The sequence below is a fragment of the Phaethon aethereus genome (assembly GCF_964289735.1).
Source record: "Phaethon aethereus genome assembly, chromosome: 10".
NCBI lineage: Eukaryota > Metazoa > Chordata > Aves > Phaethontiformes > Phaethontidae > Phaethon > Phaethon aethereus.
In genome coordinates, this window is record NC_138586.1 from 4,616,679 (window position 1) to 4,641,181 (window position 24,503).

Below are 24,503 nucleotides of genomic sequence, written 5' to 3' on the forward strand. Positions count from 1 at the left end.
GTTTTCAGACCTAAGGAAATGTGATTTTATTTTTACATCTTCATTTGCGTGGATGCCCTGATTGTATTAATTATGCATCGGTTTGTTTTCCTTGGAAATTGGGTATTACATGAAAAGGGGTGATTTTACAGAAACTTTGTGTTTTAGCATTCTGCCATAAACTGAATTCGAACAGCCCATTTTATTTTTGAGAGCTAACCTTTCAAAACAGCGCGCACACTCCAGTGTTGGAGCCAATGAGCATGGTCTGATGAAATGATTTTTGTTGGAGAAGAAAAAAGTGCTTTCTTATCAATAACTGTTTGCTAGTCAAATCCGGCTCATTTTTCTGCAGAGTCTGTAAAGCTCTTGTAGCTGTTTTTAGCTGATGGTTGCAGTTTGTTTCCATGGAACATCAGACGGGTGCTGGTCAGCACTCCGTCTTACTGTTGTCACTGAGAAGAAGGGTTTTCAGACACAGTAGTGTTAGATTATGTTAGATCACTTTCCACTGCTGTTTCTGTCAGCTCATGTTTCATTCTATTCAGCATATAAAGAGGTGTAGAGAATAATTCTGCAGTTATGAAGTGAAGGACAGGGAAAGTCCCCTTAACCTTTTTGCCATTTAGTCTCTTTCCTGAGCTGCAGCAACTTAATGGGAAGTCGAGGAGCTCTGCATTATACAGCCTTGGGGATGACTCTACCCTGCCAGCAGCAGCAGAGACACTGCTCCTATATGATAGCTTCTGTGCCAACAAAAAGGGCAATAGCCACTCATCGCAGTCACCAATATATTGATTTGTCCCTTTAACTTCTATCCATATAAGTCTCAGCTTCTCCCAGAGCTGTAAAGGCACTTCTGCCATGAGTTAAGTCATTTGCCTTTCTTTATATAACCTGTTTACAGGTTGGTTAGTTCTTTGGCCAACATTAAGTCTTTGGAGAAAGTACAATGGTAGAGCAGTAGAGGAATGAAACTCTGGCATCCCCATTGTGAGAGCTTCTGCTTTTCTGTATGAGAAGCTAGAAGCAACCATACGACAGAGGACTGCAGCCTGTGATACCAACCAAGTTGCATCTCCTTGTGTAACTTCCACAGTTGCCGTTTGATCCAGTGACGTTTCTGTCAGTTGCATAACTAACTCTCTAAGTAATTAATGAGCTGGAAATCTGGCTTTCTCATGGCTTTTGCTTGCCTTCTTTCCACATATAGGCCCTTCATTCCCCCCAGACACGATCCTGGGTGGAAGGACTGGGGTCCCAGGAGAGCCTGGACAAAGAGGGCTGCCGGGAGCTTTGGGCCCGAAGGGGTACAAAGGTAATTGACTCTTCTTATGGGAGAGCCTTTTAGCAGTCATTGGGCCTCAGAAAGTTATTTACAGATGGTTAATATGCTAAGGGATGAGGTGGAAGCATCTTTATGACAAATCACAGGAGTTTGAGATGGACTGAAGGAGCAAAAAACCTTTACAATTTAGAGAGAGTTGTACACAGCACTGCCAGCAAAATCCTATTTCCTACTTCCTACTCTGCTCAGGCAAATAAGCAGATAAACATCACATACCCAGAAAATTAGCTAAGTAAATTATACTTTAAAGCCGTAAGACGTAATGAGACATAGAAATAAAATCTTGTTCACTGCTTTTTGCAACATAGAGTGGAAATGACAGAGAAACATAATTTGATTCTCTTCTGTGCTAAAAATGATGAGAATTTGGGTCTTAGGGTGTGATAGAACCAGTGGCAAAAGCCATGATGATGCAGACGTCACTTTGCTTTGTGATTGTTGGATCCATGGCCAGTTACAATTCAGGGAAATACAAAGATATCCAGCTCAGGGTCATTGTAACCTACTATGAGTGGGAGTATGGGTTTACTTTCTCTGACATATAATTATCCCTTTAAAAAAAACACAAGACTTCTGTCCTAGCACTCTCCTAAAACCATCTGTTTAGGAGAGTCTAAACCTTTGGGAAGAGGTCAAGAAGTGCTTTGGTCCATGCTGGACATGGTAATTTGGTGATGGGCATTGCATAGAAATTAACCTGGACAAAACCTGAGCTCCATATACTTGACACTCACATAACCTGAACAAAGTAGGCACAAAATCAAATCATATGAGAATGGCTTTGTCCTAATTGAATCAAATACTGCTTTTGGAGCTCTTGCAACTGAAAAGGGTCTTTATCCAAATGAAATTGAGTTTGTAGTGTTGACTGTATTTTCCAGGAGAGGCAGGTGATTGTGCTTGTGATGGAGGAGTTACAAGAGCTGGTCTAAAAGGCATCTCAGGTCCACCAGGTCCATCGGGAAACCCTGGTGTGCCTGGGATTAAGGGAATTGGTGGAGACCCAGGCACTGTGGGCGCACCAGGACTGCGAGGCCCTCCGGTAAGGCAGGAAGAGTTTATATTGGTTGTCATGAATTAAAGGAGAAAAAGTGCCCATGTGCAATTGCTGGTGTTGATTGAAGTGAAAGCAGAACACATTTTTTTTGCATAATTTCTTCTACATGTTTGGATTTTAAAAAAAAGCAACCCAGAAACTGATCTGTGAAAAGAAACTGAAAGTAAGAAAATTATCACCTATATGAAATGGGGACAGAAATGGTTCCTAAGTTCTGAGAGTTGCATGTTTACCAGTCAAGAGAAAAACTAACAATTATTCATCCCAGGGCCATCCCATGTTCATCCCATGTATGCCTTGGCCGTAGGCATACATGGATTACAGCCAGGGCTGCTCTTAAGTGAGGGCTGGCTGAAGAAGCAGATATACAGCTGCATGGTTGGAAGACCTGAAAAATTGAATGGTGAGATCTTCCCACATCATTGCTCAGAGCTATAAAAATTGTGCATAGATGCAGTCTCCTTCTCAACTTCTGTATGCTAAATATATTAGTGAGAGTTGAGTTGTGTTTTTTATGAAAGGGCAATCATAACAAACAGGATTTTCCAAAGTACTGAGCATTGCTTATTGGCAGTATTTACTTTTGAAAATTGTAGTCCATAGAGATACCAGTCTTTTATCTTCAGAGTATCTTTATCAGTGTCAGTAAATGCAGCACACCAAGTAATAGGGAATAAGATTCAATATTTGGACCTTGTTATATCATGAGTGATGTAATGTTCCCAGGTGCCATCCAAGATTCTGTCACTATAGTGCTATATACCAGGGCTTGGCTTGCCACTGTAAAGCTGTAGTGACTTGACTGAAACATTTGCAAATAATCAAACCTCCTCTTTTCTCTCTCTCTCTTTTTTTTTTTTTTTTTTTAGTGGAATGTGTACAATAGGAAACCCTTTGGAGATGGAGATGCTTTCTAGCTCCAGTCATTGTGTCCTGTCCTCATATAACGTTTTTAAGAAGCAAAGCATTTTCTCTGCATGTTCATATTACTGGTTTTTTATCTTTTGGTCTGTAGGCTTCAGCTGGTCAGCAAGGTCTTCCAGGCCTTAAGGGAGAAAAAGGAGATTTGTCCTATGCAACAGGCAGAGGTGCTCGTGGGGACCGTGGTGCAACAGCACCCAGAGGACCTTCAGGCATCCCAGGAACTCCTGGCAGGGATGGACTTCCAGGCTTGCCAGGCCCACCAGGCCCTCCAGTAAGTTCAGATTAATTTAGCAGCAGTGCTTCAGAACTGGAATAAGGAACAGAGACAACAGAAAGACCTGGCTTACTAGTCCTCATTAGCCCTGTGGTCAGTCTCCAAGTACATAAAAAATCTCACAGTCCCTGAACACAAATTTGTCTTGGTCAGGATTAATAACTGGCACTCATTATGCCCCTAGCTACTCAGTCAAAAGATAAACTTCCAGTAGTGGGGTAGACCTTAATGCTGTTTTATGTTGTGTCCTAAAAGAGAAAAGACACTGTAGGCATAATTATGAGTCAAATCTTGGAATACAAAAATCACACCAGAATCTTTTTAATTAGAAAGAAAGTAAACGGTTTTCAGAACATGTAATATTTACATTTTGGCAAATACAACATAAAACACTAATATATAATAGTACTGAGTTTTCCTGCATTTTGAAATAATGATGGATAATTTACAGTGGTTTCCATGTACCCTCCTAGGCCCATCTGAACCTTGCACAGAACTGACCAAACTCTTATCCATTTCTTAAATTGAATAGTGTATATTCTTCCTACATCTCTCTGATTTTCAGCTGTGATTGTCTTTGCTGTGCACAGGGTGATGGTGGGCTAGGTTTCCCAGGTGAAAAAGGACCACCAGGATTACCTGGCTCCAAGGGCCATCGTGGAGAAACTGGTTCTCCTGGTGTTGGATATCCAGGTCCTAGTGGAGTTCGTGGGCCGCCAGGTGACCCAGGAACGAATGGCTTTCCAGGACAACCAGGACTTCCAGGCCCTCCAGGTAGGTGTTATTGGTCTGCTCTTATTTTGAAAAGGTGCAAAGCTGCTACAAGTCAAATGTCTCTCAACTAGCTGCTGTGCTTGTAGCCAGAAGATCGCATTAGATTAAGGATTGCTCTTTAAATAAATTGAAACTGATTTGTGGGTTCACCAGACCTCACACAGCAGTCACAGCTTTCTCAAGTTGTCATGCTCAGGAGGACACAGACAATAAGCAACAAATACTCAAATACTACTCAAATACTAATAGTGTTGGATGGAGCTACTCAATGACTGTTGCTGGAGAACAATTTTACACCAAAGGTAGTTAGGAAGGTTGATAAAATGAGGTTTTTAAAAAGTACAGCCTACTTCATTGTCTAGGTGAAAACAGTAATTCACTGGTATCTGAGACTTCTGAATCAGTTTTCAGAACTGTTACTATTACTGAAATAAGAAGAGCTACAGATTTTTTTAAAAGCAGAAACTGTAGTACATCGTATGTATGAATAGGCGTTGATGAATAAGACATTGTCATGACAGTCAGGTAGGGAGTTCGATTATGACTGGTGCAACCAGCTCTGGGCTTTTTGCTTCCTGAGGTAGTCCAGTTTGACTTAGTTGGTACGTCATTATGTGTACCTAAAGCATACCATAAAGACAAGTGATAAAGTCAGTAAATACAGGTTTGACAATGTTTCATGTATGACGTTTTATGTTCATTCTCAGAATTCAAAGTGAGTTATATGGAAAGTCACATGTCTAAATGTTTATGGAAAATGTTTTCATAACAAAATTGTTGCAGAAAGCTAGTCACAATGTCATGATTCTATGTTGGCCATTTACATGTAATCTAAGACACACAGTGTTTTTTCTTTGCTGCTGGTGATTTTCAGTGTACTTTCCATTCTGTGTATACTTAGGCTTCTAGCTTTGTAATTCAGTCAGTATCAATAATGCAGACGCAATACTAAATTTGCAGACATAATATTATTGCATAGGTTTCTGCACTGATAAACTCGTGTTCTCAGTTCAAAAACGTTGGTGGTAAGACCACTGCAGTATGAGGAGTTGGTGGAGGAATCTTAAACGCAGAGGGAGGTGAGAGCTAGGCAAGAATAGCACCGGGAAGGTGGCACAGACATGCCGGATGGCATGTTACCTCATATCAGTGTCACGCTGGGTGGTTGTTATGGGGTGAGGAGACAGCTAGCCATTAATGTCCCACTGGAACAGTCTGCATAAGCTTTTTTTCCAATTCAAGTCACATGCTAAATCCTAAAAGCTTTACTAATTCATAGCTATGAATGCTTACATCTTTGGTAAACTGTCTCTTGCAAAATCCACTAAATTAAAATTGCATTGTAAGATAAGTAAAAGTAAAATGCTCTGTGCATGATGTGAACTCTAGATACTCTGTGGAGCACATCAGAAGCCAGCTGCTTATGAATGCTACATCAAAGCTTTGCTAGCAATGAATGGTCCTTTGTAAAAAAGCATCTATAGTCAAAATATCTGGGAAAGTGTGAATAACTCATTAGGTAGTTCAGTTTGCACCTCCATAGAGATGTGTAAAAAAAACTTGTGAATGCATCATTCCCTCCATACTAGGAAATAATTTGCATATATTAAAAGACCCTTTGATGTAGTAGGTTTCATCTAATGTTAAAGAAATGTGTGTGGGTGGAAGAAATAATAATTTCTTATACTGCAGTATAACAGGATAAAACAGGGTGAAACAGTCTTGCTTTGGAAAAGTCTAACTCAGTAGTTTATAAAAAGCTAGACTGATTTTACCTGATATTATGAGATTACTCAAAAATGTTGGAATTGCCCATATTTCGCTTTTATGCCTGACATGATGGTTTCATAATTGTTTCATTTCCTTGATACTGAGATATTATTGTGTAAACTGTGATAATGTAGGGTGTTAAGTAGCTGGCGAACACTGAGTTTTGCTTATATAATTTTTACACTAATCCTTGCTTACATCATTTTGCAAAACACACAAGGAAACAGTCCTATTTGCATTTCAGTTATCTTCACATGAAATATCCATTGTTCAAGGATTCTGCTGCTGGCTAATAATGTAAAATACAGGATATGGTATTGTACAGAGTTGTTTTTGGAAAACTTATATAAGACAGTCCTTAAAGCCATGTGATGTGAATGCAACAGTATTAATTAAACTTCCCTTTGCATGCCAGTTGCTGCCCTGAATGCTTGCTTTATGAAAAACGTCATTCTTTATTGTACTGTGTCTGAGGAGGAAATGGCTCAGAGAAGGACCTCAACATTTTATTTTACAAAGCATTCAGCATCAGGCTCACATAGGATTGCAGAAGACCAGAACGGGAATTTTTATTTTGTGTCCCTACCATGTAACTTTACCAAAAGAATGCCCTGTCAAAGTGTACCCACGTGCAGGCAGCAATGTGTGTGTTACGTCTTGCAATCATGGTGTTAGGTGCCCATATCCATTCAAAGCATAAATTGGATCATGGATATTTTAGTTTTGAACCTCTGTTGTTAAAGCTAGTGCTGATTATGAAGATGAATTGCTGTCAAAGATGAAAATAGAGCACTCTTTGGCTTTGTGTAAGAATGGAAGCTTTACTGCAACTCTGTGTAGATATGTTATCATGAGTATAGTTATTTTTAAATTAATTTTACTCTCAGTGAATGCCTTACATCAAGATAAAAGCATTGAATTGTGAACTGACCTTTCGTTCTCTCACATCAAAGTAGAAAATGTTCTGATGTTTCCTTCAGAATTTGCATTGCATCTCAATATGTGAGTAGATTAGACACCCTGGGGGTTGTGTTCCCTCGTGTTCCCTGCTACATCCCACTTTCCACATGAGCCTTGCTTGTTTCTTTATACTAGAGCTGATACCTGTTGAGCAGCCCCCAACTAGATGGAATTTGAGATCAGGATTGTTCGTTCTTCTCACAAGTCTGAATAATGAAATCAGTCACACAAGCCTGAATAATGAAATCATGAAAATTAGGGTTGAGGGTGGAATGAAAGGGGGTAGAAATGGGAGGTCAAACCAGAATCACTCTCTGTCGTTCGGCACCATGAGAGAGGGATGCTGAAATCTGCCTACCTTGACTGGGTTTGGGGCTGGACCCTAAACTGAAAGCTTAACTTTCCGTCTCTGGTTGGATGTAGGCATCGAAGTCAGAAGATTTTCACGCAGCCTTTTGTGAACTGAGTTGGAATCTATTGAGAAGAACCCAAGAAGAATGTCATTGAACCAGTTCTTGGTTCAACCAGTTCTTTGGTTTCAACCATAAAATTTGTAGGGATCTTTACAGCCTTTGTACCAGAAGAAACACATTGGGTTACTTCACGAGTTTTTGTCCTGGCCTATGTCGTTTTGAGACCCCTACTCCCACTGTCAATGTCAGAAGCAAAGAGCCATGTTTATCATCCATACAGAAGTCCACAGACTTGACTGGATTTATCTAGGAAATAGTTTGACTCAGGGTCTTTTGTTAGTAAAATTCGTTAGCCATCTGAAAATGTTAATCTTTTCTGAAAAAGGGTTTAACTTGTGTTGCTGTGCTGAAAGAAATACTTCCAGTGTTGCCTGATTTAGACCAGATTACCTCCTCAGGACTGAAAGCAGTCACAATTTGGAGTGCACTTGAATGGCTGATGAATAAATTTGGCTTGTCAGTCTGGGAATGGAGCTTGAATAGAAGGATCCTGCAACGAGAGTTGTAAGGAAATGAGAAGCAATGTATCTGTGATACCTGATTATCTCATCCTTAGTCAGCCTTGTAGTTGATGGCAAATTTGAATTAGCAGTTACTGGGCAACAGTGCAGTTAGGCAGCTGTTTCTCTGTGCATGTAAAAGTGTTCAGAGTAATGAGAAAAAAACCACCTCTCTTCCCCAAATTTGCTTTAGTAGTCTTCTTTTGTATGTAATCTCTTTTAAGTAGCTTTCAAAATCTTTTAGATTTTCATTTTTAGAAAGTATGTCTATGATAGTTTAAGGTTAAGCCAGCAGGTTACAGCATAGGAGCTAATTCTATAGTTCTAGCACAGACTCCTCATAAAACAGCTGGAAGCATTTCTGGAGTTGGAAAGTCTTGAATTAGTTTTTGTGATAATCATTTCTGTGACTGTGTGAATGTGACTTCAAATTGTCAGTGACCTACAAGGAGGAGTGTTGGAAGTGTTTGAGGTCTTTCAGGTAAATCTGATGTGCTAGCAACTCTGATAACGCAACATAAATTTCATTCTGCTGAAAAGGGATTGCTGGTACAAACGGAGCCTTTTTGTGAGAGGTGGAAGTCAGTCAAAGAGCTTTGCAATTGCTGAGTCTTGTTTGCTACTAATAAACGTTTAAGCCACGTGGTTATTTCTTAGTCTGACAGACTGTAGAAGAAGCAGTTGGAGAGTAAGGCTGAAGTAAAAAACCCTTGCTATTCCACCCTCCATGCATGCATCTCTCTGGCCTAAACTCTTGGGTGTTTTTAAGTTGTTTTTTTTAACACCTGTCAATATTCCCTAGATATGTATTTTACCTTGTGTGTGCACATTTATTTTAGAATTTCACACTATAGCATACTGTTTATATACAGCTTAGAAACATCCTCAGTTTTTAAAAGTTAGGAACACTTGTTCTCCCACTGACTTTGAAGCTCTCAGCCTGGACCTTAAGCTCTCTGAGTCACAGACTGCCCTTTCAATGCCTGTTGCATAGCCCCTACCATAGGGAGGACCAGTTGCTGAGTGGAAGCCATGGATATGGTGCTACAAGTAGCCCACAGCAGTAGTTGCTACCTTTTACTGGTCATGCCGTAAGTCAGTAGTAGGGACGAGATTAGACAATCGCCAGGCTCCAAATGCTTTTTCTTTAACATCACCTATTTGAGACGTCGGGTGGTAGTTGATGTGCGTCAGTTCACTCACTGCCGTTTATGATATGTCCTGTAAAAACATCTGGATACTAAATGTTCTTCTGACCGTCTTGCTGAAGGGCCTGTGTGCAACCTCAGTGTTTCTTTGTTTTAGGTGTCACCTTGCCCTGCATAGTTCCTGGAGCATATGGGCCCCCAGGGACCCCCGGCTTTCCAGGACTGCCAGGTAGGGAGACAAGCTGATTGTAAAGCGCTGGCTGATTACCAAGAAGCACTTATTCCTCAAGGAAGATAATACCTGCTAATTAATCTCCTCCGAGTGACAGTTATTCCAGAGAGTTAGCTGGCAGAACAATGTGGGGTTTTTTCAGAGAGACTAGGCTTAAATCCCATGGAGGATCATAATGACTGCACCATTTTTCCCTTTCAAGTAGCCTCTGAACACAAACCCTCCCCTTCTGTGTTTATGTAACTGGTGAAACAGCCATAGCTTTGAGACTTTATTTCATTTAAATTGTGTATCCAGTGAGTGTTTTCAGCACTTTTGCAGAAAAGATCTGATCCTGTTTTCTTGTGCTGTGGTTTTGTCTTCCACTATTCATTCATTAATATTATTTATTAATATATTTTTACCCTTAGGTTCCAAAGGCAGCAAAGGTTTTCCTGGCATTCCTGGCCAACCTGGATTACATGGGTCAAAAGGACAACCAGGGTCTCCAGGAATAATAGGCTTGCAAGGGGAACCTGGTAAGAGGGAAGTTACTGGAGCTCTTTTTATTGTCTGATTAATGTGTACAATATTTTATCAAAAGCATAGTCTGACCTTCTAGGCCACTAGGCAATAATGCTCCATTGAGAGCTCCATGGTGCTCCTTCCAAATGCAATCTCTGCAAGCAAATGCTTGCAGCTTGGAAGAAAACAAATGAAATATTCATGATACTTGTTACCTGCCTATAATATTGTATCACTGCTGGAAGAGAAGAGGACAACCAACACAATTTGTTTCTCCAGCAAAGGTCATCATGTGCTTTGTTACAGTTTGGGTTAACTACAAGATTAGTGTACAAGTTTAGTACCACATGTAAAGCCATGTGGTACTCTGGTAAAGGCACGCTGAACACACTGTTTGGACTCATCTGTGGGAATTTCTGATGGTTGTGTAAATAAAGAGCAAGAAGCAGAGGTGGTGAGGGAAGATTCCTAAAGCTAGGTTGCTGTGCATCCATCAGGTTTCTCTGGATATGGCTGAAGAAATCTCTTACCCTTTCACTACATTAAGGGGGGCAAGACATCTTTATGGGGTCAGCGATTTCATGATATAAACCTCTGAAGGGTTATGTGACACGTCTGCACAGCAGTGCACTTTAGTGTCTGCTTGGTACAGCGAGGGTACTTTCCAGTCCTCCTTGTACCAAGGCTGCCAGGGTCTTCTGGCCCAGAGTGCCAGAAGTCGTCTGACATAGAGGACAACGTAAGAAAGGTGTGATGACTGTAACATTTTTGCAGCTTTTGTGGTTGATAGTGGTAGTGAGATACTGCCTGTCTGTAGCCTGAAATGGCCCTCTTCCTCCTCCTTTTTTTGTCCTTTTTGCTTCATCTGCCATCTAGTGAAACCAAGCTTGTAAAGCTGCAACTAGCTGCAGCTCCCAGTTGCTCCTAAAGTATTTTTTTCTTTCAAAAAGAAAAGAATAATATGAAAGGATATTTTAACTGTTTTAAACATTTTCATCACTTTCTGTCACCAGTTATTATTTCTAATTCATTACTGAAACGTTCTGCAACTTTCCTAATAACTTTTTTCTTGCATGGAAATTCTTAAAATGTTGATTTTGTTGGAGATGCTGCTATTGGAAGCAGATATTCTGTACGTCTGCTCAGTGACATTTACTGTTTTTCTCTCTAAGGCTTTCCTGGGCCTCGAGGAGAGCAAGGGTCACAAGGACTTCCAGGACTGGATGGAACAGATGGTTTGCCTGGGAAAATGGGTGCTTCAGGCTTAGCTGGAATGAAAGGGGCTCCTGGAGATGTATTTGGTGCTGAGAGTGGAGCCCTGGGAGAGCGTGGCCGACCTGGACTCCCAGGTGATAAAGGGCTTACAGGTGATCTTGGATTTCCAGGACCAAAAGGTAAGCACTGATACTGCTTGTATCTGGGAATATCAAACTGTTTCTCTTTCAAAAATCGTTCTGCTTTCCAATCTCTTTAAAATACTGTTTTAGCAGCCCTCTAAGCTGCTCACAGGTGGCGATTTGCTGGCTTCCTCTTAGAATGCAACTCAAAGTCTTTTATTAAAACTAACTTTTTAATTAAAAGTATGAATTTTGTTTTATTTGTTCTGTAACCTCCCACCTCTCTGTTCCTAGGGTTAGATGGAAGAGCAGGCCTCCTAGGCATTAAAGGCGAACAGGGTAATCCAGGATATTCGGGTGTCCCTGGATTGCGGGGACCTCCCGGTCCTGGAGGTCCTTTTGGCATTAAGGGAAAACCAGGACCCATGGGGTCAGTTGGCCTTGCAGGAGCACCAGGTATGTAATGTTTTCAAATGAAGACAAGTAGCTAAGATGAACACTGCAACGTCGAGGAAGTGTGGGGAAGATTTGGCATTTGCTAGGAGTGAGCTCCTACCTCTGATTAGGGTTAACAGAGTGCAGAATTTGAGCCTTTTGCCTCTGACTGCTGGATGACTCCTGCCTAGAAACGGTGCCCCCAGGCTGTAAGAAGTACAGTAGAAAGATAGGAGAAAGCGTCTTAAATGTCTTGATATTTTTAACATCTCTGCTCTTACATTCTGGCTGTATCATTGACTAATCTTCATTTCTCATTTTCATGATGATTAATTTTTAATGTATGAGGTTGCTTGAAATGTGACTTTGATAGATTGGAACATTGTTGGCTTTCTCATAACAAGCACTTAAGTCTTCCCTGTGTTTCTCTTCACTGGGGTAGAAGAGAAATTTATTTCCCTTCACCTTAAGGGGAAAAAACCCACCACTTGAGTACAGCAGTATCTCTCCAGCTGCACTGACTAACATGTTTCATCATAACAGTATATGCAAGACTTGAGAACCAAGAAAAGAGGGACCTGTGAATTAGTAGATAATGGCCTGTGACATAACTCATCTCTTCTGACATGCAGGATGACGGTGCTGGAGCACAGTGACAGCAAATGAATGAAAGCAGTAACATCGTTTGAGATTAAAATCTTAGAGTTTGAACGTTGGTTTTGGATGTTAATATTGCTTTTGCCTCTCTATTGTTTTACATTTTTGGACTGTATGCCATATGTGACTCTCCTTCAACTGTTTTTAAAAACCTCCCATTGCTGGGATGATAAGCTCCAAATGATAAAGTTTTTGGCAGCTGTAGTCTCTCTCAATCATTAATTTCTTTTGTACCCTTGTTCTTTCTGTTTTACATATTTTGTCTGTTTTTTCCTTCACCATGTTTCTATTCCATTTATCATCAACTCTCCATTTCTGATGTCACACTCTTTGGTTATGGGTTCTTCACATAGGCTGTCAAGGTGAGAAAATGCAGTGTAGCATAAAAGCTCATGGACTAACAACCTAGCTTTTAATGCTACAAGAATTGCATTGACTATAGGTGATACCCCTTATTATTGCTAATCAAACAAGAAGGCGAAAAACCATTGCAGTGAGAATGCTCAGACAGTTACAAAGCCTGAAGCCTATAAGGAAAGCATCAATATGTATAGATTCTAAGTGTGTGTTTTCTTTGTCTTCTTAAATGAAGCAGCCTTTTCATCTTCTGGTTTAACAAATATTGGGTTGTAGCTTAAAATGTTTAAGCCCTGAATATAACAAAGCTCATATATTGGGTGCTAGTGCTGCAAATGCCATTTTTCAGAAACCACATGATTTTTCCTTCTCTTCCTCTCTTTGGATCTGAGCATTCTGTTTTCAATGGTTTGAGCCTTTATTTAAAATTGTAAACCATTACAAAGCTTCAGCTAGAAACATTCTGAAACATTTAGAGGCAAAGCAGTGCATATGACCCTGGTTTTATGACAGCACAATCAGAAGCTTGTTCCCGTAGTGAGCAATTTGCTTGTGAGAAGTAACACAAGGTGGAAAAGAAACTGGTAAAAATAAGCCCCTCCAATTGAACTCTGGTTCACCTGGAGGATGGTGTAGGTAGCAGAAGCTGGCATTAATGATGCTCCCCTTTATGGTTTGGCTGCCTTGGTAAAGGTAAGACTGGTGTGCTACAGTTTAGTGTCTGGTAAAGGAGACAAAAACAGATACATCATAAGGGGTTTCACTCTTGCCAGTTGTGTAGTGATGTAGGCAGTAACCCTCTTCATAGGTATTTTATTACTAGATGACTAATGCTTTTGCAATTCTAAGCTTTATGCCTTCTAGTAGGCTGCATGTGCCATAAGGTCCATTTGTCATATTAAAAACAATGCTGTGTTTAAAGAGTTTGGGAAGCTGCGCACAAATTGTCCTAGTGCTTGTGTGACATAATCTATTGAGTTCTTTCTTGCATTGATTTAGGACTTCCTGGAGTCAAAGGCTTGAGTGGAGATGTAGGTCCACAAGGCCCTGCTGGTATGAAAGGCTTCCCAGGTCTTGATGGTGCTCCAGGATCTCCTGGGGAAAGAGGATTCTTAGGGTCACCTGGGCGTTTTGGTCAAGATGGACGTCCAGGTTTCTCTGGGCCAAAAGGTACGTGTTCCACTAGGGGAATAGTCTGAGATTACCGTGCCCATAAGAAAAATAACCTTGTTAATACTGATTTTACTTGTATTCTTAACTTGTCAGAAGAGAATGAATTCCCAACTAGTATTGGAATGCATTTGTTTTGCTGCTGAGTTATGAATTATGAATGATGGATTTAATTATCAAATCATGGTCTTAAGGAGATCCATCTTAAAGGACTTGGGCCCTTATGGACAAAGGGTCATGTAAATCAAGATAGACAAGAAAATTGTAGAAATGAGGAACAGTGAATGAAATTTTATGGAGGTCCATGAGAGAAGTGGCCATGCAGGGCTTGTGCTATGAAGTTTTACTACCCAGATTTGGGTGATTCGCCAGACCCATGCTACACCTCTACCTGCCAGCTAGCTGGGTATGCAGTGTACCAGAGGCAACTAATTTTCCCATTCTATTTCTCAACTTTTCTATACAGGCGAGAAAGGGTCTTCTGGCCTGCTTGGTTTCCCTGGCATGCCAGGCCTGCCTGGTGTCCCTGGGGTGAATGGGTTTAAAGGAACTCCTGGCGCAGCTGGAGGAAAAGGAAGCCCTGGAGTGGTGGGACTCCAAGGTCAAAAAGGTGAGAAACAGCTGAAAGGCTTTTGCTGGCTGTGCAGCAGAGGGACTTAGGAGGCCTTTCTGAGATGTCTGCGTATTTAATGTTTTCTTCTAAAAACTGTGTTTTTTTCTTCCCTGTGAAATACTTTGTCCTGGTTGCCAAAGATGCTGAGCACCTACTGATAAATTTGCACCAGGGGACATGGAAGTTCTCTTTCTGTCTGCCAGCTTCTAGTGTTATACCCTTTCTCTGTCAGATTATTTTGCAAGATTTCCTCACTTTTTTCTTCTTCAGGTGACAGAGGTGATGTAGGTCCACCTGGTCTTCCTGTTCTTGGGCCTCCAGAACAGGCACTGCAATTCAAAGGAGACAAAGGAGATCCTGGATTAGCTGGACTTGGAGGATTCCCTGGACCTAGAGGTATTTCACAACATTGTAGTTAGTTGTCAGTATCAGTTACTGAACTGTGCTTATTTTCAGTGAAGCATGGTCTGTCCTTTTGACAGCGCCTGCAGTGTTGCTATTTGCCGTTCTGCCATTCGCATTCTAGCAAGATTTGCATATGGTAATTCTTAATTTTGAGAAAATAATTTTCCTTTGAAGCTCTGTTCTGCAGAGCTAGTGCCATCCCTTCCTCCTTTTTAAGGGGAGCTTTGGGTAACAGGTCAATTGGCCTAAATGAGTTGAATGTCTGTATTACACAATAGAGTGTAATTTCATTTCATAACCCAGGTGATAAAGGAATCCAAGGAAGCCGTGGACAGCCTGGTCTCCCTGGTCCAATTGGGTCAGCAAGCAAAGAGAGAGGTCCTCATGGTGACCCAGGCTTCCATGGTCCGCCTGGACAGCCTGGGCTGCCAGGACAGAAGGGTACACATGGTATCATAGGATTTCCAGGAATGCCAGGAGAGAGGGTAAATAATTCTTAAGTATCTTCATCTTCTCTAAGTTCTCTTAGGGAAATCCTGTATTCTGATTGGTACTTCTGTAGCAAAGCAGCATAAGCTGGCAGGATTTTTCGTTGCAAAACTTCCAGATTGTTTTTGTTTGGCTCATACTGTTGAATGACGCTTTGGATAGTATCTCTTCCTACATCTTTGCGGTCTGTTATCCCACATATCCCAGGTTTGGAACAAGAATAAAAAACAAAGGCTAATTTTATTTGGTTTGGTTTTTTTTTTTCCCCAGGGTTCAGATGGTATCACAGGAATACTTGGATTCCCAGGACCTATTGGCCTCCCTGGTCCAAAGGGTAAGAAATCTTTTGAGAGGTACATGGTCTTTCAGTACAGGCAGTCCTGATATTCATGACTAGAATGAATGAGTAGGGTTCTAGAAGTGTCCATTGCTCTCCAATGACTGGTTCCAAAGTACATGTCCCCTTATAAAGGGCTTCATTCACATGAGACCACTCCCAAGCCAAATGCATAAATACTTTATGGTCCTTTGACAGTTTGTCCCCAGCACTGTGTGAAGCATGTTGGACAGTACAAGAGGCACCTTTCTTTCTCATTTCTTTGTGACAAAAGTATAAAGGACAGGATGTTGTGGAATTACCTATTGTCTTATCATGCATTTACATGAGTGAATGTGCATCCATTGCTGTTTATAAGCATTTTCAAACTCGGTTACATCACTTACTATTGTCTGTCTTTGCTCCATGGATTTGAAGTATAGGCAAGGTTTATTTTCCTAAACAAGGCTACTGAGCAAAACTGCTCCCCACAGTCAGTTAGAGCATGGCCTTCCCAACTTGTCTGTCTTTTCCAGGTGACCAGGGAGAGTCTGTTGGCATTACTGGCATTGCTGGAGCAAAAGGAGAGCGAGGGGACCCGGGGTTCCCAGGTAAAGTAGCCCTTGATTACTCACTTCAAGAATGCAAAATTCTAGAGAGTAAACAGGATAGCGTTGCCCAATTTGGGTATTTTTGTAATGTACAAATTTAAATACTTCAGAAGTGAGATTTGAGGAGTCTGGAATCCAAGTGGGGCACAAATCTGGATGATAATGAACATGTGTAAGAACAGCCCAATTCTAATGCTGGGTCCCACTTCACTTCTTGAGGAGGAACTTGTGAACTTGCACTGGTATTTGGCATCCCGGGAGTCCAGTCCAGGGCCCAGACCATGTTTAAGCAGACACAAGTGCTGCAACCTCAACATAGAATCATAGAATCATTAAGGTTGGAAAGGACGTTTAAGGTCATCAAGTCCAACCATTAACCCAACACCACCATGCCCACTAATCCATGTCCCGAAGTGCCACGTCTACATGTGTTTTGAACACCTCCAGTGATGGTGACTCCACCACTTCCCTGGGCAGCCTGTTCCAATACTTGACCACTCTTTCAGTAAAGAAATTTTTCTTAATATTGAGTCTAAACCTCCCCTGGTGCAACTTGAGGCCATTTCCTTTCGTTCTACCACTATTTACTTGGGAGAAGACACCAACACCCACCTCACTACAGCCTCTTTTCAGGGAGTTGTAGAGAGCAATAAGGTCTCCACTCAGCCTCCTCCAGGCTAAACAACCCCAGTTCCCTCAGCCAATCCTCAGAAGACTTGTGCTCCAGACCCCTCACCAGCTTCGTTGCCCTTCTCTGGACATGCTCCAGCACCTCAATGTCCTTCTTGTGGTGAGGGACCCAAAACTGAACACAGTATTCAAGGTGCGGCCTCACCAGTGCCAAGTACAGGGGGACAGTCACTTCCCTACTCCTGCTGGCCACACTGTCTGATACAAGCCAGGATGCTGTTGGCCTTCTTGGCCACCTGGGCACACTGCCAGCTCATACTCAGCCGGCTGTCATCCAATACCTCCAGGTCGTTTTCTGCCAGGCAGCTTTCCAGCCACTCCTCCCCAAGCCTGTAGCGTTGCCTGGGGTTGTTGTGACCCAAGTGCTGGACCTGGCACTGAGCCTTGTTAAACCTCACACAATTGACCTCATCCCATTGACCCAGCCTGTCCGGATCCCTCTGCAGAGCCTTCCTATCCTCGAGCAGATCAACACTCCCACACAACTTGGTGTCATCTGAAAACTTACTGAGGGGGCACTCAATCCCCTTATCTAGATCATTGATAAAGATACCAAACAAGACCAGCCCCAGTACTGAGCCCTGGGGAACACCGCTTGTGACCGGCTGCCAACTGGATTTCACTCCATTCACCACAACTCTCTGGGCTCGGCCATCCAGCCAGTTTGTTACCCAGCGAAGAGTACGCTTGTCTAAGCCATGAGCCACCAGCTTAACATAGCGTGAAACAACATAACGTGTTGCTCATTCTCTTCACGCCTTCCTCCAGTTTGACTTGTGCTGTAGCATGCTGTCTGTTTTTATCCTTTCATTCAGGAGAGAGAGGAAGAGAAGGACTCAAGGGTGAACCAGGCTACCCAGGAAACACTGGGGTGAATGGACTCAAAGGAGGCCCGGGAGATCTTGGCCAAGAAGGACCAGCAGGTACTGGACTAGGCATCTAAGTTCTGCAGTTCATGGTGTGACTGTGGAACAACCTCACCTTGTTGTTTCCTTAGCCCTGGTTGGCCTGTCTCAGCTGAGGCTTAAACAAGAAGATTTACAAGAAGATGTGTATTTTCTTTGATACTAGTGTAAGGTGTCATCTTGTCCTGTCGTGACCATGGGTCAAGCATGTGGTGAATCTTGTACAATTGAAACCTAAAGGAGTTCCTTTAACAAATAGGGATGACCTCAGTTAGATACAAGCAGTAGCAGCTTCTTTGCAGCTGCTTATAGGAAAGGCTGCTCTAAAATCTTCCATTGCAACGCTTCTGTCTGTTCCCTCTCTAGAGCCAAACCTACCCAAAAGGATGGCTACAAGTGTCTTCAGGTAGTGGTGTAACTAGTAGGTAGATTCTCAAATTGTTATCAAGATTAAAGATGAGAGAACAGTGAAAGTTGTTATTGGAGTGTTTTATTTGAAAAACAATTTCATTAGTTATTCAGTATGTGAACTGTTCCAGTGTGTCACTTGGTGGATGAAGACTGTCATTGCTATGATTAAAAAAAAAAAAGCTATCAAGTAAATGGCTTGATAAGTGCTACGCTAGTAGAGGTGGTGAGGAGACATTTATGTCTGGTTTTGCTTTATCTAAATAGTCATTTATTCACCCACGTTATGAGCTGTAAGATGGAGCTGTGAGCTGCTCCATCCTGGATGTGTATAGTACAGGAACATTTTTCTGCTTGTTTTTAGGAATCCCTGGAAATGCTGGGGTGAGAGGAATCCCTGGGCCACCAGGGCCTCCAGGGCAGCCAGGATCTGTCGGATTCCCTGGGGCTCATGGAACAGCAGGACCTAAAGGTATATCTGGAGGCTGCACCTGGGGGGAGAAATTGGGTCAGAAAACTAGCGTTTCAGCCAAGTATATCACAGCAGGCACGCAGCACTCTTCTGTGTGGGCCAGCTGTGCGTGGGAAATCAGCTCATTTCTTGGCAATGTTAGTGCAGGCACCAGCTGCTAAAAATGAACAGAGGAGTGGTTGGAAAGAGAGAGGCTCTCACTTGATTTGGATCACTGAGGGTAAAACTGGTGAGAGCAGTGGGAAGAGTTTCCGTGAAAGGGGCCTGTGTGAAGGAAGACTTTACGTACTGTGTTCCCCTGTGTGTCAGGTTTCTTGTACGTGTTGTAGTCTCCATGAAACATCTTGCGCATTTCCACCTAATTACATTATTTGTTATTTGCTCACTTATGTATTCCCAATGTCTCTTCAGGGTTTCATGGATTTCCAGGTTTAACTGGTCTGAATGGCTTGCCAGGCACAAAAGGGTCTCCTGGAACACCAGGTAAAGGAAATGTATAGTAGAACTGTCATAACTGGGGAAATGCATACACTGGTCCATCATGAGAGCAGTGTTCCCCACAAAATTCCCCTATTTCACCCAGTTTTGGATTTAATTATAACCTGAAGAAAAACCTCAGGATACTGAATGTGCATGAACAAATTCTTCTTTAATGCCAGTAAGAATAGGATGCAGCCTGTGAAGAGGCTTTTCTGGTGATGGTTGTCCTTGAATTTTTGAAGGCCTATGTCATTGCTGGAAAGTCAATAGAATGAAATCATAAAACTCTTTCATTTCTAATGAATGTTTGATTTTAGCAGGGCAGCATCAAATTCTTGCTTTGTATTTGGCTTAGTGATGGCATGTTTCCTTACTGCTTTCCATAACCCTCAATTATATGGAGCTCAAGAAAGGCATCAGTAAAATCAGAAGCTGATTTCTTTGATTAGATTCTGGATTCTGCTTTTGGGAAGCTTCTGCTAGATTTTTTTCATTTTTTTGACCATATGAAATAGAATGTGGTTCTGTTTTGCAAACAATGTTTTACTAAATGTAAAGACGTGGAGAAGGACCTTTCCAAAGAGTCTTATTTAGTTAGTCATCTTGTAAAGCAGCACTTAAAATTAGTGGCGAACATTTTGTGCGTGAAAATGAACGAACAGTCTTGATGTGTACAACTCAAACGATACCTGTGTTTTCTTTGTTTAAAACATTCGCTATTGGAAGGTAATGATTTACAGCATGTAGATTCTCCCCAATTTTCCTGTCTGAGAGAGCTGCCTAGTATTTACTCTTATCAGAGTGACATGCTGAACATCTCCCTGCAGCTCTTCCTGGGAGCCTCTGCTATGCGCCGCCTGCGCTCAGTGTGTCTTCTGCAGTAGTCTGTGGAAACTGATCTCTCCATGTTGGAGCATGAAGGCCACACGGTTATTTAAAGACCAGAAGCTTGAGTCTATGTTACATCCTCTCGAAAGACACAGCATGCAGGCTGGCAGACAAATCCTGTCACAGGGGTACTGGGTTCACATCCTTGTGCAAGAGCTTGTGGGAAGGCCAGAACAGTCATATGCTTCTCTCTTAGCATCTTGCAGAGTATTTAAATGTGCTTTGCTCCACCCAAGTAGCACGAGGCACCAAATCTCTTTCTGTTGCTCTCCTGAAAACAGCAGAGAGAGTAGTAAATGGCTAATTTTTATTACAACTCAGTTTGTGTCATAATTTAACTGCTGCTTGGCTATTTAAATTGGCTCTTTTATCTTTGCCAACCATGTTTAATTAGGTCTGAGCGAAGCTGGACTGAAAGGCCCTGCAGGTCTCCCAGGTCCAAAGGGTGAAGAAGGTTCTCCAGGCTTGGGTAGAGGAGCTCTAGGATTCCCTGGACCAAAAGGCTCATCAGGAGACATGGGTAAATACTGATGTTCTGGAAGCCCAGCAGGATGTGTTGCAGCTCAGGGTAATGGGTTGTATGGTCAGCAGAATTACCAAAGAGAACCGCTAAAGCCACAGAGATCGTTAACAGTTTGACAGGTAAACGTTGAATCTGTGATGTGGCTGTATATTTGAGAAACAGTTGGTTACATAGTTCTCACAGTGTCTATACCTCTCCTGAACAGCAGAATATAGTAACTTTTCCCCTCATGTAGTGAGATGTCTCTTTGTTTTCCTCAATATAAACACTACTCAGCCACTACTTCTGTCTGTGTCTGTGAAGCTCACTGAAGAGCTTTGGGTACACTCTCTCATTTTCTGTTTCTTATTGTAGGTCCCCCTGGTCCTGTGGGACTGCCTGGCTTGCCAGGAACACCTGGAGCTTCTATTCCTTCTGATATACGTGGGAGACCTGGGGATGCTGGCCATCCAGGAACAGATGGGAGCTCAGGTATGAAGAGAAGCCTTTTAAGGAGAATGAACTAGCTAAGGGGATTTCTGTTTCTTTATGTGCTACCTTTGAAGAGCTCTGAGGGGAAATGACTTGGATGAGTACTGTCACTTAATAACCTGGGTTTTAGATCAGGGATCAAGAATGAGAAGATCTGTCTTCAATTTCTGCTGTTGAATCCTGTCTTGATTTAGCCTGTTATTAAAGCTCTCTAGTCCATATTCATTTCACCTGATGTGGTACTGAAGACAAACTTGGGCACTAAGGTAGGTACTTAAGTCCAGCGTAGTGTCTAAATTTGGACACCAGCTCCATTTTGGACTGTGGTTTCCACAGTTGTAGTCATAGGCTCTGTGTGAAGTTTAGAATTATCCTGTGTGAGCTGGGAGGTAGCAAAGCTTCATTGCTACTTAGAGGTACATAAGAAGCGCTTGCCGTAAGGTCAACAGCAAGTATAGTTCGGAGGATTTGTCGTGATGGCATTGGTACCCATTCAGTACCTCGCAGCCGTGTTGGAGAGGCTGAGACTCTAGGCCTTTCCCTGACCAAGGGTTTGAAGCCACGGCTCTCATTCTCCTAGGGAATGTCTGAGTCACCAGGCTAGCTACCAGGTGGGGCAAGGGCTATGCTCAGGCCCAGAACTTGAAGCTATATTACTGTGGTTAAAAGGATTTAAAAGTTTGAGACCTGAGTGGATATAAGCGGGTGGGGTCTAATTGTTTTCCTTTGGGAGGAGGACACTCCTGGAAATACAGATACCCAAACAATGACTGTCCTCTAGAAAGACACGCTGGGGATAGCCCCAGCATTTACTTTGCCCAAGGAGCAGATTGTGCTAATTACCCCTGTTGTCTCTAGGTCTTCCAGGTCCTCCAGGACCACGAGGCCCCCCTGGCCCAGCTTCTGACCAAGGTGACACAGGCAATCCAGGTTTCCCTGGTGTTCTTGGCTTGCGAGGCATTAAGGGTGATGTGGGACCCACTGGTCCCGTTGGACTCCCTGGAGCATCTGGATTCAAAGGTAATCTTGTCTTGAAAGGGTCTGGGTGTGGTTTGGCAGCTGTCACCTTGACAGTATGAATGACTGTCTAACCACTAGACTAACCACTAGTGTGACTGCTTTGAAATGAATCCTCATTCAGGTGTAAGCCCAGCTGAGTTTGTTGTCTAAGTCTTCCCTTTTGGCCCATGCAGGTTTTACCTACTGACTCCAAAAGCAGCAAAGTGAGGCCAGCTCCAGGTGCTCTTCAGTGTGTCCCTAATGATTTTTTTCTCTTCTCTCTTTTTCTCTGAGTAGATGATGTCCACTGCAATGGTTTTGTGCTTGTTGACTACAGTTACCCACTTGCATATGCTGTCTAAGCAAAGACTGCAGATGCTGTTTCATCCCACCTCTTGTGTACTCAGAAGCGTAGTGTGGTGGATTTAGGTCTCCACAAGAGGCTAAGAGGATTGTAGAAGTTGAGATCTTGTTCTGGGCTAAGGCAGGGAGCAGGTTGCTCTTTCTTTGGTCTCTGCCAAAGGAGACTAGAGGGCAGCTGCAAACAAGAGCTCTAGTAGCAAGGTTTCAAAGAAACCGCACAGCTCAAAAACCAGGAGAGGATGGAGAAGCATTGCCAGGTGAAGAACCGTATGCTGTCTGTAGGCTGGCAGATCCCCAACCCTCTGTGATGTGCATAGACTGAGATTCCAAGTAGAAAAGATTGTACTCCCCAAAAACTTTCCCTGGTTTGCCCAAGGAAGGGGAAGAATACTTTCAATAAAGTGTAATTATGTAGCAGTGGAAATTCTTGTCTTGAGGCTGTGCAGCCATTCTGGACATCAAAATGGGCACAGTTTCTTTAGGGTTGTGGGTCCCCTCCATCTCGAAGCTGAACTGCTGTTGCCACTGCTGCCATCAGTGTGTTTCTTAGTGCCCCGGCTGTGGGTCAGAACCAGGACCCTATGCTTAGCCCCTGAGGTCTTTAGTGGTGTGTCTTTGCAGGTATAAGAGGGGAGCCTGGCCTTATGGGGATGCCAGGTAAAGACGGACCTCCGGGCGATCCTGGTTACCCTGGGCTGAAAGGTGAAACGGGCCGTCGAGGTGAGTGCTGGAGGATTTGAAAAGCTGTACTTTATTGCACATGGTTTGGCTGGGGAAAATTTCAGAGATCCATTAAGGGGCTTATTTGAGGGGACCCTTAGGGATTGAAATAAGTTAGAAAGAGCTTGACATACTGCTACTTACAAAGATACCCAGTGCTGATGCACTAAGGCAGTCTTAATTTTTTGTGTCAGTATTATCATCAAAAGTGTGAATTTTTTGTGGGGTACTTACACTGTCATTTGCACTGTGTGCAGGTCTCCCTGGCCAACAAGGGGCTCCAGGTATAACCCCACAGCCAGAAGAAATCACAGCCCCTGCAGGCTTACCTGGTCTGCCAGGAATTGATGGTGTCCCTGGCTTTGATGGAGATCCTGGATTCCAGGGCCCAGCTGGAAAACCTGGTAAGAAGTACCCTCAGATCACTGAAATGCTGGCCTTCTGGAAGAACAACACTACTTTCTCAAATGCATTAGGAAGTTTTACGGGTTTTTCTAATAAAGGAAATAATGCCAGCAAAATGCATACAAATACTATGTTTTATTATTATCAGAATGTATTTGATAAATTCTGTTCATGCACTTTTATAGTGTTTTTTAATTAGGTTTCTGGAATTAGATGCAGCAGCCTGTGTTGTAGCTGATAGGATACCTGTTTTGGTGCTAGTGGGTAGAGTGGTCGTGAAGATGATTGACCACCGAGAACTATTTGAGTTGTCAATTAAGTACTGTAACCGGAGAAGTGCTGGGAAATTCTGCGCCACTGTGGTTCATATTGTTTGGCAAAGCAACTTTGGTGGGTCCTGTACCAGCTGGGTCTCCTAGGCCCAGCAAGTCCCCAGGACTTAGCACTGCTATTTAAGCAGTTTTAAATGTTAATATTCTCTTTTATTTGTAGAAACTCCTAGAATGGGAACATCACTTAGCAGCAGTCCTTCCCCCTAGATGTTATCTGAATCCTGTCACAGTGAACGGAGCTGTGTTAGTTCCTGGCTTCCTGCTGTCAGTTCCTAAAGTTAATAAACATGCAGGGAGTAAAACCTGAGAGTGCCTTTTTAAATACTGGTCAGGCAATCAGGTAACAGACACTGCAGGGCAGTGGAAAGAGAGAAGTTCATTGGGAAATTACCCCTATTTATACTGTTTTTAATGCTTAATCTTTACAAAAGTTGTGCAGATGTAAACCCATCTGTTTCCCAATCACGTGTTTCTTTATACTAATATTAACCTCCACATTACTGATCACATGCTA

At 42.5% G+C, this 24,503-nt stretch overlaps 1 protein-coding gene across 1 annotated transcript in view; it reads left to right on the forward strand.

Annotated features, from left to right (window-relative positions):
• The window catches only part of COL4A6 (collagen type IV alpha 6 chain), a gene marked incomplete at its 3' end in the record, with an annotated part of 49,202 nt that overhangs the window by 21,369 nt on the left and 3,330 nt on the right, over positions 1 to 24,503 (forward strand). The window contains exons 16-37 of the mRNA XM_082004364.1: positions 1,193 to 1,297; positions 2,209 to 2,369; positions 3,400 to 3,579; positions 4,173 to 4,356; positions 9,365 to 9,436; positions 9,850 to 9,957; positions 11,116 to 11,337; positions 11,575 to 11,736; positions 13,729 to 13,899; positions 14,366 to 14,509; positions 14,783 to 14,908; positions 15,221 to 15,402; positions 15,677 to 15,740; positions 16,259 to 16,333; positions 17,839 to 17,946; positions 18,701 to 18,808; positions 19,220 to 19,291; positions 20,571 to 20,696; positions 21,054 to 21,170; positions 22,029 to 22,190; positions 23,154 to 23,252; positions 23,510 to 23,656. Coding sequence (XP_081860490.1) covers positions 1,193 to 1,297; positions 2,209 to 2,369; positions 3,400 to 3,579; positions 4,173 to 4,356; positions 9,365 to 9,436; positions 9,850 to 9,957; positions 11,116 to 11,337; positions 11,575 to 11,736; positions 13,729 to 13,899; positions 14,366 to 14,509; positions 14,783 to 14,908; positions 15,221 to 15,402; positions 15,677 to 15,740; positions 16,259 to 16,333; positions 17,839 to 17,946; positions 18,701 to 18,808; positions 19,220 to 19,291; positions 20,571 to 20,696; positions 21,054 to 21,170; positions 22,029 to 22,190; positions 23,154 to 23,252; positions 23,510 to 23,656 — 2,895 coding nt within the window. The remainder of the gene's footprint in view (positions 1 to 1,192; positions 1,298 to 2,208; positions 2,370 to 3,399; positions 3,580 to 4,172; positions 4,357 to 9,364; positions 9,437 to 9,849; positions 9,958 to 11,115; positions 11,338 to 11,574; positions 11,737 to 13,728; positions 13,900 to 14,365; positions 14,510 to 14,782; positions 14,909 to 15,220; positions 15,403 to 15,676; positions 15,741 to 16,258; positions 16,334 to 17,838; positions 17,947 to 18,700; positions 18,809 to 19,219; positions 19,292 to 20,570; positions 20,697 to 21,053; positions 21,171 to 22,028; positions 22,191 to 23,153; positions 23,253 to 23,509; positions 23,657 to 24,503) is intronic.